This window comes from Tripterygium wilfordii, chromosome 18 (assembly GCF_013401445.1).
Source record: "Tripterygium wilfordii isolate XIE 37 chromosome 18, ASM1340144v1, whole genome shotgun sequence".
In the NCBI taxonomy this organism is placed as follows: Eukaryota; Viridiplantae; Streptophyta; class Magnoliopsida; order Celastrales; family Celastraceae; genus Tripterygium; species Tripterygium wilfordii.
Window position 1 is genome coordinate 12,818,573 of NC_052249.1, and position 15,025 is coordinate 12,833,597.

Sequence of the window (15,025 nt, forward strand, 5' to 3'; positions counted from 1 at the left end):
TTGATTGAAAAGACTTAAGTCTTTAAGAGAAAGCAAAATAAGATAAATTCAAACAAAGATCGAAATATGTCCACAATGATTGGTATAGCCTTTTAGTAAATCTGCACAAAACCCAGTAACACGACAAGTACATTCTCATCTGCACAATTTATAATTACAGTTTAGCTTTTATGAATGTGTTAGTTGTGCACATTCTCTTTGAAAGGAACCCTAAATTCAAAGAGGAGAAAAAAAAAAAAACCCTAATCACAATATTGAAAGGAATTGAAGGAATTGACTTGGTTCATTAATGTGATGGCAATGATGATTTCAATTTTCGAAGCTCATTGGCTGGTTTTTCTATAAAGAAACTAGGGCATGGATTTGCAGTGGAGGTTATCCATTAAGTACGACAAAGTGAAGGTACAGTAACTCAGAGATATATATATATATATATATATATATATAGAGAGAGAGAGAGAGAGAGGGGGGAGGGGGGGCGAGGGGAAATTAAATGTTGAAGATGGAGATTACGAAGAGAGTACTGGGTGGGGGAGGCGAAAGGGTGCAAGTTGTCTGAAGATGCACAAGAGGTGTTCGACATAATGCGCATATTAATTAATAGTAATAAACGAAATACTATGTAATTTAAGATGATGAGCTTTGAATGCGCAGACATACACGGCATCTCCGTGTCCACGATGATCCATATGATATTCCTTGTATTTTTCCTTTGTGTTTTCTCTCTCTGACTCTTTCTCTCTGTGACTCTCTGGTTGTTTGAGGGGGTGTATTATTTGTAATGTCTGTAGGGGTGAAGAGAAGTAATTGCAAGTTTCAGCATGGGAGTGCGGTCACATTTAAAGTGAAAATGGACTTCACCTAGTTTTTCGTTTTTGTTTTTATCACATTCACTATGCCTCCAGTGTTTACAACATTTGGCATCTTACATCAATTTTCACATTTACCTTCCTCACCAACCCAACTCTCTCTCTCTCTCTCTCTACCTTTCTAGGCATTTGAATTTCGTCTCCTATAATATGGTTGTTATATACATAAGTTGAAGTTCTTATTCTAGAAAACTAAACTCAATTACCTTAAAATTTGGAAATTATAGGAGTTTAGTTACAGAAGAGAAAAAAAAAAGTATGAATTTTTCGCCACAAGACATTACAACAAAGAGGCATTGGATTTGAATTAATTTGGTTTTGGTTTGGAAGAATTGTAAAGATAGACAATTATTGATACATGATTGAGGTCTCTTCAACAACTTTAAAGAATTGTAGAGATATATATGAAGTTATTGACTCAAATATTGTTCTTTTAGTTTTTAAATTGTCCCCCCCCCCCTTTTATAAATAACTCAATTATTTTTATGATATATACACATACAATTGTTCTACGTGATCTTAATCCCTCATGAGACATATTTTAAAGAAATAGCCTTGACAATATATACTCGACAATTGTGGTACTTGTACATCATGAGTTGTTCTTTTTGATTCATAGGATCCCTTTTTGTCTAGTATTTGATACATAACGCTTCTTCTAACATGTTTTCTTCTTCCAAATAATAGTTAGGAAATTAATGTTGGTCCAAAGAGCGACATGGATACGCTATTGATCATAAACTTTATTGAATCATCGTCATCATTTGTGTCTTTAATATTTCAAAAGTTTGGGGTCGGTTATATGAGCCTATGAGAAGATTAATGGGACCCTACTAAATGAATTCGTTTTTGCCATCCATCTCTATATAGAATAATGCTTTCATCAACTCTTATTGAATCCACATCATTTTTTACTACTTCAAATCATGTCTTTTAATTATTCTTCTTCGCTTCCTACTCTCTCCTAAACACATTCTCTTGATTCTTCTTACCATCGCACCGCTAACTTTACGTTGTACTATTTTAAATTATTTTTTCACAATTTATCTTCAATTGGTGCTACTCATACCGAGTTCATCCATTAGACCATCGCTATTAGAGAAGTGAATAGGGTTAATTAGTGCGGACCTTTAGTACAAACATATTGTGATGAAACGCAAGTGCATGCTTTTATCATTTATAGTGTGAATGTGAGACAAAATTTTAAAACAAAAATTTCAAAAAAGCAAAGGGAAATTAAATAGCATGGGTCCTCCTCGGCTTCATTTAGTATTATATTTCTGCAACCATCATTTACTAGCTCCACTCGAAATGTATGAGCTACATATCAACATTAATACTATACGTACGCACCATCACCACCTTCTTTTATTATATATATGTCAATGTATGTATTTGTTTTATCTTATTTAAATTCAAATAATTAATAACAAATAAATGATTCCTCGGGACTTGTGCTCGTCGAGATAATCGGACGGCGGCGGCGGGCGCAGTGGGCCTGACCTAGTTGGATTGCATGATAGATTTCCATGTCCCATTTTTGGTTGTCATGTCCCCATCTTCAGCCGTGTAACAACCGTCGGTGGCTCAGCCTCCGTGGCTATTTAAGATTCTATTGGTGGCTGTCGACAGTCGAAAATATACAAAATGAAATTTCAGCGAAGAGGATTTAATAGAGTTTGGACAAACTAAATTTAAAGCCTGGTTACATTGCAACCACCATTAATAGCAAGCAGTTCGAGAAATGTTTGGAACATATATAATTCATTGTTCAAGCTTGGTGTGGGGCCTCTTCATCAGAGAAACGTATATATATTTAGTTGTATATAATCTGTAGAAAGCACAAGATATAAGTTGTGGTGATTAAATTTTACCTTTCTTGACCAATCTGTAAATTAAATGGGTCTATAAAGGTGTGATCTCATTTTGATCCTGGGATACCTGAAACAAGAATCGGTTTTTAAGTCGTTACTTTAGGAAGATCGACTTGGCTAGCCGATCTCATACCTCAATCACGAGATACTCATAACCGTGTCATCTCTTGAACCGCTCCTTTTGAGACACATGTCAAACTATTAAAGGTCTCCTGGTTGATTTTTCTTAAGGTGATTTAATTCCTCTATACAAGTAATTAAGCAATATCAATAACTTCATTTTCGAACAAAAAAGTTCATTATATTGGAGACATTGGCTTTGGTCCTGTTGGATGCTGCTTCTCTCCCTAGCTTTCTCGCAAAAATGCAAACACAACAATGTATATGTACTCACAAATTAAGTACCATAAAAATATAGTGAAACATATATGGCCACAATTGGATTTGGAGTTCCATAGATCCAAAAACAAAACTCTCTTAGTGATGGAGACAAGTGAGATGTGGAGGTGGTTGAGAGAACGCAATGCAATTGTTAAGTACTTTGGCCCACCCCAATTTTCCGCAGGAATGTCTGCCACATCTGAGGGCCCTTCTTACTTCTCATCACTGATTTATTTAAGCACAACCTAACAAACTTTGCCTATCACTTGTCAATTTTTGACTTTCAAACAACAGTAAAAAGGACATTCACACATTGATCCAAGGAACATAAAAGGCAGAATTTATGTTTGTGAATTTCAGTTCCCTCAACGGTGAATTTGATTGCGATAACTATGGTTGTAAGCAGAAAATCGTGACTCGTGAGTTCAAGTCTCATAGGTATTTTTATTATTGTAATTGTGAGATGAGCCATTACTAAGCTTAGCGTGTGCGAATACCACCATGCGTTATCTTCCCATATTAGGCCTCGTGTTGGGAAATTACCCCTGGATCCTCCTTCAGAAACATCAAGACCAAAAGAGAATTTGAAATAAAGAACAATCAACACAATTGTTTACGTGGAAAACTCTGAAACTAGAGAAAAAATCATTGTCATTCTCAAAGACAACTTGAGAAATTTTATCTATATGACAAATTGTTACAACCATATTCTCATGACAACTCTGCCTAAGAAACTCAAGAATATCCAAGAGTTTAAAAGATTGTTATAAACCCCACTCCAGCTCATACTCTCTCTAAAAAAATAAAAATTTACGAGTCATTTGTCTGAGGAGTTGGTGGGTTTCATTTTTAAAAAAAAATAAATTCAGTACTCTCTCTAGTAGGTTTTGTCCACTGTGACTTAGTGATCATATTGGGCCACGAAGGAAATGCACCCAGCTCATCATTTGAAATCTAAACCCGGAGCAAGAAAGTAACCGGGCTTATGAAAGGTTGTGGGCCTATTCCGGTCCTCCACAGGCCTCTTTTTTTTTTTTATGTGGAACAGACATTGGCTGACACGCCCAATAACATCAGAGGTTTGGAAGGTTGGGCTGACTCAATGGCTTAGTGGGCCATTACAGGCAATTGGTACGTGCAATTTCCTCAATTTTGCTTCTGTATCTTCAAGCTCTTTTGTGTTTGGGCTTGGGCCTTGGCTTTAGCTTGGTCATTGATTTTGGTTCTCCTAATCAAGTTTACACTTTTTTTTTGATAGATAAGCAAGAGTGAAGATTCAAACTTAGGTACCATCACCATTTGATATATACATTAACCACTTCGACGGAGAGATTGAATACAAGTTTACACTTTACAGCAACTTTGTGTGTTAAAAATTCCAGATTCAATAAATTACTTTCTTTTTTCTCAACCAGTATTTTTTTGAAGCATTTGTAAGATGTTAAGACTTAAGACTATTGGGTTTTCTAAACTATAATTCTCTTAATAAACGTTGTATTATTACAATAATAAATAAACACCCCAAAAAATAATTTGACAATTCAAATGGCTGCAGTCAGGCCACGTAGGGAAACCTCAAGCCAACAGGAAATCTAGGTCCCACAAACAAGTTTTGTAATTTCGTATAACCAACAAATACCATCCACGTGTCTCAAATATAATCCATAGATTTCTACTCCAATATCTCGACTTCCACGTAAGTCGTTTCATTGCGGCTCTTGCTTCACCACTCGCCGCTCGATCATTTGACCTTTCTTTAAAGATCACACGTTGATACTGTATCCACCGTAGATTTACAGGCTTCAGTTTTTAGCCGTCCATGTGTCAAGGATATAAATTGTGGACACAGTAATTTTCGTGTTTAATCTACGTCTTAATACGCAAAATCTCCTTCGCCACAAGATTCTCTGTGCATTTACTTGACAACCTGAATCCCGAGTTTGGTCTGGAGATTCTTTTAAGTTCTGCACCGTCCTTGTAGGTTTGTTCTCTCTGCTTCGAAATGCTTTTCTTTATTCGGAAAGGTAGAGAAAATTCGGCTTCTATTGGATTGCTTGTCATCTACTGATACTGATTGACATTGTTGAAATTCACATGCTGATATGGAAATTCTGATCATGCGCTTGCGTTAGAATCTTCATTTTTTGTAATTTCTTTTGATAATTTCGGAATTGTGTGATTATGGTGCACTATCAAGGAAATAACACCTTGACTTGTCACATGAGCCTGAATTTCATATTTCCGTATGTGAAAAGAAGTATAAATATCTCCATATACCAGACGCTCGCTAATGAGTACCGCATCTTCAGAATTGTAACCCTCCCACGGCATATAAGCTACTAATACGTTTTTACCCAAAGTGAGTTCGCCACCAACTGTAGCGGCACCATCTCCTAAAATTTGTCCCTTTTTAATGCACTTATCCCGCTGAACCCGACCTTTTTGATGCATACAAGTATTTTTGTTAGAACGTTGATACACAACTAATGGAATATTGAAAATATCCCCATTGCCTAATAAAAAAATTTTGTCAGTCTCGTTATAAATGATCCTTCCCTCATGTTCGGCTATAACAGAAACTCCTGAATCTAGAGCCACCTGTCGTTCCGCTCCAGTTCCAACAATGCATTTCTCGGACTGAGAAAGCGGAACTGCTTGACGTTGCATATTAGAACTCATTAAAGCTCGATTCGCGTCATTATGCTCGATAAAAGGAATAAGGGAAGCTCCAATAGAAAAATATTGGAAGGGAAAAATACTGCGAAGATGAACCTGTTCCCATGCAATAGTCAGGAATTCTTGACGATATCGAGCTGGAACAACCTGTTCTTCCTGAATACCTCGACTCAGTGCCAAAGAATTTCCTGCTGCGATCATATAGTATTCATCCCTATTTGGTGATAAATAAAACATCCGGTTTTTTTTTGATTTTGATTCTTCAAAGATTTCATAAAACGGGCTTTCTAGAGAGCCCCAATGCCCAATTTTCGCATGAATTGCTAAGGATCCAATAAGCCCAACGTTGATTCCTTCAGACGTGTCAATTGGACAAATGCGTCCATAGTGACTAGGATGGATATCTCGTATCCGAAAATTCGCAGTTCGCCCTGTCAATCCTCCAGGTGACAAGCTGCGTGTGAGAATTGAACTTGCAACCTTCGAATTTAAAAGGAGTTAGTTTGTTTGAAGTGTACTCTTCGACCATTCAATTACCATGTTGTTGTGATTTATCTGATCATTGATCTTGATTGAGAATTGTGTAAAATTTTATCTGTTCTTTGTGTGGATTAATCTAGAATTATGAGTAGAGAGAGGTATGTGACTGTCAAATAATCGTTGGATTGGCTTACCAAAAAAAAAATCATGGGATTTGTTACTTTTGTTCATTTAATGATTTGCGTCTTTGACATTACAATGATCATGGGCTGCAGTGGTTCTACTTTGTGGGAGCTCTGGTATGTTATAAGCTAGAACAATTGCTTAGGCATTTATCTTGGCATGGGAGTTGTGACTGTTTCTAGCTCAGCTGCAAGGGCACCACTAGGATTGAGCACCAAAGTTTCAACTGATCGCTCCACATTGAAAAGACCTTCAGTTGTTGCATTCAAAGCTGATAAATCCAATAACACCATCCTGGTTGTGCCAAATGATCAGATTCCATTGCACATAGAAACAACTAGGGAGAATCAAAAGAAAGTAGGAAGAGCTAGCAAACCTACGAAAAGGGTAAAATCAATCTCTGCGAATATCTTTTCTCCGAGTAGCCGGGAAGTGGACTACAATGAGGCTGCTGCCAAACTTGAAAGTATATACAAGCTTAGCCCCACAGTTGAAACTTCTGACCTGGAACATGTTGATGGTTTGAAGAGGAGAGGCCAAAGGAGAAAGAAGAGTGGCGAAGATGACAAAGCAGGTAGCAAAACTAGTAAAATTGTTGTCAGGAGCCGGAAAAGGAAGGCAAAGCGATTGGATCTTGATAAAAGGATTGCACTGAGAAATAGGAAAGAGGAGGAGTTAGTGGACGCAATTACTTCAGTTCGGAAGAGAAAAGATGGTAAGGATGAACATGAGAAGATTGAACAGCTGGTAAGGGAGTATTCAGGTGCCACTGATTTGGGAAGCTTGGACTGGAAGAGGATGAAAATACCTCCTGTTCTTCCTTCCACTGAGCATGTTTGGCTGTTCAAGTTGATGCAACCTTTGAAGGTGAGCCGTCTCTCTTCTTACTGATGGAATACATTTTTTTGAGACATCTTGGAGTCCAGAATTTGTTATTTGTTTGTTTCTCAAATCTATAAGATTTCCTTTTTACTAGGTATTGTTTCTGATGCTAAAATACTTTTGCTGCATTGTAGGCACTCTTTAAGGTGAAAGAGGAATTGGGAACAACGTTTGGGAGAGAGCCAACGGATGGTGAATTAGCTGAGGCCACAAATATTAGTGTTGTCCAAATAAGAAAACAAATAGAGGTCGGTCAAGCAGCAAGAAACAAACTCATTAAGGTAAGCATTACTTGTTTTCCTTGTTTGCGCAATATTAATTTTTAAAATTTTGTATCATAATAAGGTTGTGCTGTCTGAGTTATAACATGTTGATTCATGTTAAGGGAAATATAAAGCATAAAGCTCCTGTTGCCTAATTGTTAACTCTTCTCTTTCTTTCTGTAATGGTCAGTGAATGTTTTCCAACCGTGAAAACCAGATGTAATTCAGCTTACACATAGAAAACTGATCTAATATCGAATTTTTTTTGCCTGATTTGATGATTTATGCATGGTTATAGCGAATAAAGACCTAAGGATAAAGCTGAAGTTTTGTTGCAGCACAATCTCCGACTTGTATTATTTGTTATGAACAAATATTTTCAAGACTTTGCAAATGGCCCCAAATTTCAAGACCTTTGTCAGGCTGGAGTCAAGGGGCTTATTACAGCAATTGATCGCTTTCAACCGAGGAGAAATTTGAGGTTGTCAACTTATGGATTTTTTTGGATAAGGCACGCAATTGTTCGTTCAATGACACTCACAAGCTTTCGGCGTGTCTCATTTGGCCTTCAATCTGTATGCTTTTTTTTCCATGCTGACTCATCTTTTCTACATTTTATTCACAGCGGAGCAATGATTTGTGTATTTTTCTTTGATTTTTCATTCTTTCCTTTGAAAAACATGTCATAACTTCCACTCGGCATCTCTTGCAGGTTAGACTTGAGATCCAGAGAGCCAAACTTGAGCTGTTGATTGAGCTCCAAAGGGAACCAACGGAGGAAGAAATTATCAAGAAAGTTGGGATATCGCCTGAGAGGTACCAAGAAGTGATGAGGGCTTCAAAACCTGTTCTCTCACTTCATTCAAGGCATGCTATTACCCAAGATGAGTTTATCAATGGAATTACTGATATTGAAGGAGATAATCAAAGACAACCTGCTCTTCTCAGGCTTGCTCTTGACGATGTGGTAATCCTTTACATTACAACATTGATTTTAATGATGCCTTTTAATCTTTTTACAATCGGAGATCCATAAATCAGGTATCTCCCCATGGCCTTTTGCCTTGGTTGCTTTAACTAGATTTTATCGGCATCATCTATACTTGAGGAATAAAAGTTTTGTTTTTGTTTGTTTTCTTGAAATTTTTTTCAAATATCTTAGATGATGTGTGGAGTTAAAATCATTTTCACTTCAAGATCTGTTGGAAGAAACATAACTTGTATCTCTTATATGTCTTATCCTAATTGTCTTCACAGCTTGATTCCCTGAAGCCAAAGGAGAGCTTAGTGATCAGGCAGAGATATGGTCTTGATGGTAAAGGCGACAGAACGTTGGGAGAGATTGCGGGGAACCTAAACATCTCGCGAGAAATGGTACGGAAATATGAAGTTAAGGCACTGATGAAACTCAAGCATCCTGCTCGAGTGGATCATCTCCGCCAGTACATTGTCTGAACCGATCAACACCCAGGTATATAGTTTGCTCTTTCGTGGTAGTATCATAGTCATTTTTAACTAGATGAACATAGAGAAATTTAATACCATGTAACATATAGTTGAACAGACCAAATATCACCAAGAACACATTGCGTGTACTCTATTCCTATTCGCTATGCTTTCTTGTCATACTTATACATTTACAGTACAGAATTTATCTAGCGCGCATGCACCCACATACTCGTGCGCGCGCGCACACACAGACACATGTTTGTGGACACTGAACAACATCAAATTGTGTTGAAGTTTTTAGAAGTAACACTTGGTGTTTTCTTGTTGATAGATGCAAGCAATATAAACAGAGAACATGAGTGAATGCCACTTTTTGAATAGTTTCTGCATAGTAGGAAAGATAAGAAACGCCGAGATTTTGAAGGAAATTAAGTTTTTAGGCTAGTTGTTGTACATGTTGAATTACACAATCAAAGCCACTGGAAAAGTCAGTGACTGAGGATTTTCAAGTTGTCAATCTTTTGCAGTTTTCTTTTCTTTGCAAAAGCCTCACCAGTTCTCATAATCCAAAACCTCTCTATTTCCTCTGCTTTCCTTCCTGGAATTCGCCCAGCTATCAAATCCCACCTGAAAAAATAGAATTAGATTCTTCAAAGTTTAAACCACTATGCTAAGCATCATCATAGATTATGGAAACAGCAGATATGCATCGTATTTTTCCATGACACAGAAAATAAAAACTGTTTTTTTTTTCCTTCAAATCTGGTCATTAAGCATATAATTAGATGCATGTGTAGATATAAAACATATAATAAAACCTGTTTTTTCCCCCTTCAAATCTGGTCATTAATGTAGATTGGCTATCACAATCTATCAGATCTTGTGCAATCTAGTAATAATTTCAATGGTTATGGTCCTATGATATAAATGGGTATGGTATCATTACAATTCCATAGTGTCGACCTATTGGAACTAACCTAAGCTTTTAGATTGCAACCATGAAAGGTAAGTTTGATGATCTCATATCAAAGTGAAAAGCACAATGATCATTAAATTCAAAGACAAAAGTGAAGGTAACAAGCCAAACACTTCCTTGCTACAGCGCCAAAGTTATCCTTCGACCACTTGGGTGGGTACTAGTCCAATTAACGAATCTCTATGGGGTCAAATCGTATAGATTTGGAGGTTTTGAATTCGATTCCCTTTGGAGCAATACGACAATATCCTTGTGACCACGCGTTAAGCTTTGACTCAACTTATATTGTTGTCATGTGAGAAATTTTTGTGCGCGTGGGTATGATATCGGATGTTAAAAGATAAACTTGTATGATTTCATTCTCTGTTACTCAAAAAAATCTAAAGTTATCCTTAGAGAGATCATAATTCATAGAGTTGCCTAATTGCTCTCTCTTAAAAGGACATGCATCAACAGACAACAAAATCAATGAATTAATGTTTCAGAATCTAAAAATCGATATTACCTTTCTCCTACAAGCCTATGCATCCTGAAAATGAGATCTTCTTCTTGTGCACTCATGTTAATGAACTCCCATTCAACACTACTCACCTCTGTCACTCAGAAACACAAACTGACAAGTCTGAAACTGATTAAAGAAGCAAATAACATACACATATATATATGTAATAAGAAGCACTGTACTGTACTGACCTTGAGAGTGACTAGTGGTGAGCTTGTCTTGTTTCCGGCGACGGCGTCGTTCCATGGTTTCTCCTGTCTCTCAGAGGGAGAGGGAAAGAGCTTTGGTTGGGGAGAATTGGTGGAAAAAAACAGTTATGAGAAGACAAAAGGGGATGGAGGCAGAAGACAGAGACAAAAGGGAGGGTGGATATGCGCTGACCAACTAACCTATGGAGTGCGATATGAGTGCCGTTTGTTGAGAATGGCTGGGCCCTTGGGGCCTTGCCTTCACAAATCACAATCTATGACTTGTAGTTGATAAAACTCTAGTGCGGAATAAAACACACACACACACACTCACACTCACACTCACACCGAGAAGAGGAGAAGAGAGATATACCAAGACAAGTAGACAACAGATGGTAACAAGGAACAAGTCTCCGATCTGGAACTCATGTTCATGTCCTCTCTATATTTTATTCCTTAAAACGTGCATTGCTTTTAAAAAAGACTCCTTACAAATTGCAATCCCTTGTCTCATCAGAGACAGCGATTTGAACAATATATTGGTTCGTACATGGATGACACATATCACACCATAACCATTAGAGGTGGCCGACTTGACTGGGACGAATCATTCTAACTCCAACATAAAGTATTGTGTATTTTATTTCACAAAATGTTTTCGCCTCCTCCATTTGTGTACTCACTTTCCCACCTCCAAGAGGTCATGGGTTCAAGTGGAGGAGGCGGGAAAATGAGTATCCAAGTACGCAATACCTTACTTGGGCATACGTACATCGACAATCCATATTTTTCCCCTAACAATATATTAAAAAAGATTTGGATTAGTGTTGGAAGCCAGCTCAAAGGATATGCTTAGATCACAGTCAAAGCAAATGGAATCCTCGTATTCATTTATCACGGAAAAAAAAAAAGCAATTGATCTTACATAAATATATTCCAAGTGAAATTATTCTATTTTTGTCTGAAAGTTGCGTTATGACAATGAGAATCATTTTCTATAACATTCCAGCACGAACATGCATCTATGAATAAAGAACACAATTACCGAGTTATAGTATAATGCAGGACTAGTGGCTCAGATCGACGTGGTGATCAATATTAGTTGCTACACCACCAGCCCCACCCTTTTTTGCCTCAAATTTCACTGTTTCAGCCCTTAAATGGGCTGTTTATGTTTTAAGAGTATTTTCATAATTTTGTGTTTTGCTTTTTTTTTTTCATAAATTTTTTGATTTTGAAGGAATATATTGAAAACCCTTTAGATTTTCTAGTTATCTTTTTCCTTGATTAAACATTGGTTTAAAACCCACCCTTGAAAAATTTACTTGAAAATTCTCACATTTTTTTTTTTATTTGGTGTTAAGCTTCCATGTTCAAAAAATGATTCACAGCTTAACTATTGCCAGATCATCAGTGCCTTTGTCAAACTTCTCGGATATGTTTTATATTGTTGATTATTGAAGCACAAGAGTTCAATTAAGTGCTTCATGAGCTCATCAAATTGTTGTTTATCCCCGTGTGAATATCATTGTCATTGGCATCATCTTCATAATCATTAGTGGTTATCAGTCTTAATTAAATCTTACTTACTGAGAGTGGCATACGTCAATCTGCCTAAATACAAAAATCATTGGATCACAACACAACTGCTTACTTTCTTGGCCACTCATTACCACCTGTCAACCAGGAACAACAGATGTTTTCAATTGTGTGAACAGCTAAGAGACTATAGTCAACAAAACACCAGAACTTCCACTTCAAAGGTTGACCAAAAAGCATACCATGAAGGATACATGGAAGTCACGTACATGTATATAAGAAGAGCAAAAGAGAAATGGATGAGTTTTATGATCAACAACAGCATGTTATATGAAAAGAAACTTTATCTGTTAGTATTGGAATACATACAAAGTCAAATTCAACTACGGAGTTCGCATTTGCCATTAGATGCTTTAAAGTGGCATAAATTACATCACAATATGGATGTGTTCTATCCTCCACAGAGAACACATGAAGTCTACAATTCAATTCAATCCAGCTACACCCAGGATCCTTCTTAACTTCCAACTCCTTCAATCTCTTCCTCATATCCATCTTCTCTCCCCACTTTCCCAATCCTGCATATATGTTGGACATAAGTACATAAGCTACTGTCGAATTTGGATCCAAACATAACATCTTCTCAGCCACCCTCTCACCAACTTCCATGTTTTTCCAGAACCGACAAGCACTGAGCAAAGATCCCCAGATAATGGCATCTGCCTTAACTGGCATCTGTCTTATGAATTCCTCAGCTTCTAGTAGAAGACCTGACATACCAAGGAGATCCACCACACATGCATAGTGTTCTAAAGTTGGAATTACTCCATAAATGTTCTCCATGGAGAAAAAGAACTCCATCCCTTCATTGACCATACCAAGACGACGGCATGCTGAGAGGACTCCAACAAATGTAGCTGCATTTGGGTCTATTTTTTGCTCTACCATATGCTGAAAAAGTAGGACTGCCTCAGAGCCTAGTCCATGATGTGCATGTCCATTAATAAGAGCTGTCCAGGCTGCCACATTTGGTGCAGAGATGCTAGCAAATGAACTTTGAGCATCGGCAAGGCTCCCACACTTGGCGTACATATCTACAAGGGATGTTCCAACATAGACATTAGACACGAATGGTGTCTTAGCCAAGTGGGCATGAAGTAACTGTCCCTGTTGAAGAGATCCAAGGCATGAACATGCGTGGAAAAGAACAGAGAACGTCGATCTAGTACAGTCTATAGATAATCTTCTCATTGTCATGTAAAGCCTCAAAGCCTCTTCATGCTGATCATCTTGAACGTAGCCAGACATCATTGAATTCCATGTCACAGGATTTCTCTCCTCTTTTTCTTCTTCAAAAACCTTCAAAGCTTTATCAATTTCACTATTCCTAGAATACACAGAAATCATAGTATTTGAAGAAACTAATGTTTTCTGAGGCATCTCCTCAAACAATTTCTTAGACTCCTCAACTCTACCACATATAGCATACCCTTTAATCATCAAATTGTATGAAACTGTATTTTTCTCTGCTAGCGTGTTAAAAACCATCTCTGCATTTTCAATCTTACCCATCGATGTGAGCCCTGAGATTAGCATATTTGAAGCATTCAAAGATGGGTTTACAATACTATCATAAACCTTCTTAGCTTCGTCTACAGCTTCACAGCAACAGTAGAACTCAATCAAAGCACCACCAATTGAGTAGTCAAGTTCAAGCCCACATTTTATCAAGATGCCATGTATAACTGTTCCTTCCTGGAAATCACCAAGCCTACCACAAACCCTAACAGCTGAATCCAATGTGAACTCATTGGGAACAACCTCTCCACTTCCCCTCATCCACCAGAACAACTCCATAGCCTTCCCACATCCATACTCACTCTTTGCATATCCAGATATCAATGTAGTCCACGAAACAACATCTCGTTTAGGCATTTTTTTGAAAACATTCAAAGCTTCATCCATTAGCCCACACTGCACATAACCCACAAGCATCAAACTCCATAGTAGCTCATTATGATCAATCAATTCATCAAAAACCTGCTTCGCACTTTCAATTTTCAAGCAACTCGCATAAAAATACAACAATGCACTCCCCACTAGCTTGAAAGTGTCTAACCCGGATTTTGAGACAAGGCAATGGATCTGTTGCCCATAATGTAAAGACTGCGATTGTGCGCACGCACTTAGTGTAGTCGATATTGTGGTCTCATTGGTTTTCGTATTGGAGCGGTGCATCAGTGAAAGCAGAGCAAGGGACTCGTTGTATTTACGCCATTTGGAGTAACCCGAAATCATGGCGTTCCAGGACACAACGGTTCGTGCTGGCATTAGATCGAACATGTGGCGAGCAACGTCGAGGTTACCACTTTTGGCCAGCTTCGTTATCCTGTTGTTGGTAGACACAATATAAGAATAAGAAGTTTTATTCTCTTCATGATGGGTGGTGTAGAGTTTGAAGTTTTCCCACCGATTGTGCTTCCATGGCCACGAAAGGGAAGTTCTTGTCAGCATTTTCATGAGAGAGAGAGAGAGAGAGAGAGAGAGAGAGAGAGCTGCCGGTACAACCGTACAAGTGCAGAGAAAACGCACAGGTTCTACACTACGGCTATTGATATGGACGGGAACGCTGCCATATTTTTGGGCCGAACCCATCTTATACGGACGTCGATGGAATCGCAAAGCCATTTAAAAGGGCCGAAATCATAAACCTAAAGCCCAAATTAGCCTTAACAACCTAATTTGAAGTTTTGAACCATCGCC

General features: G+C 37.8%; 4 protein-coding genes across 5 annotated transcripts; 1 reads left to right on the forward strand and 3 right to left on the reverse strand.

The window, feature by feature from the left end:
• Positions 1-4,986: 4,986 nt before the first annotated feature.
• On the forward strand, positions 4,987-9,273 carry LOC119983580 (RNA polymerase sigma factor sigE, chloroplastic/mitochondrial-like). Of its 2 annotated transcripts, none has more exons than XM_038827256.1 (6): positions 4,987-5,105; positions 6,556-7,330; positions 7,480-7,626; positions 7,947-8,183; positions 8,321-8,575; positions 8,866-9,273. In XM_038827256.1, exons 2-6 carry the CDS (start codon positions 6,623-6,625, stop codon positions 9,061-9,063), a joined length of 1,545 nt encoding a protein of 514 aa, XP_038683184.1. In that variant the 5' UTR covers positions 4,987-5,105; positions 6,556-6,622; the 3' UTR covers positions 9,064-9,273. The 2 variants fall into 2 exon arrangements, with proteins under 2 accessions (XP_038683184.1, XP_038683185.1); XM_038827257.1 differs by having other exon boundaries at positions 5,005-5,101.
• LOC119983504 (DNA-directed RNA polymerase subunit beta-like) lies at positions 5,240-6,340 on the reverse strand. The gene is made up of 2 exons (XM_038827168.1): positions 6,327-6,340; positions 5,240-6,254 (listed from the first exon to the last, which is right to left on the reverse strand). Exons 1-2 carry the CDS (start codon positions 6,338-6,340, stop codon positions 5,240-5,242), a joined length of 1,029 nt encoding a protein of 342 aa, XP_038683096.1.
• Positions 9,274-9,400: 127 nt separating the features above from the next.
• Positions 9,401-10,987, reverse strand: LOC119983581 (transcription factor TRY). Its single transcript, XM_038827258.1, has 3 exons — positions 10,727-10,987; positions 10,539-10,626; positions 9,401-9,684 (listed from the first exon to the last, which is right to left on the reverse strand). Exons 1-3 carry the CDS (start codon positions 10,779-10,781, stop codon positions 9,546-9,548), a joined length of 282 nt encoding a protein of 93 aa, XP_038683186.1. The 5' UTR covers positions 10,782-10,987; the 3' UTR covers positions 9,401-9,545.
• A 1,560-nt stretch (positions 10,988-12,547) lies between these two features.
• On the reverse strand, positions 12,548-14,799 carry LOC119984844 (pentatricopeptide repeat-containing protein At2g13600-like). Its single transcript, XM_038828973.1, has one exon. It carries the CDS (start codon positions 14,780-14,782, stop codon positions 12,575-12,577), a length of 2,208 nt encoding a protein of 735 aa, XP_038684901.1. The 5' UTR covers positions 14,783-14,799; the 3' UTR covers positions 12,548-12,574.
• Positions 14,800-15,025: the final 226 nt, after the last annotated feature.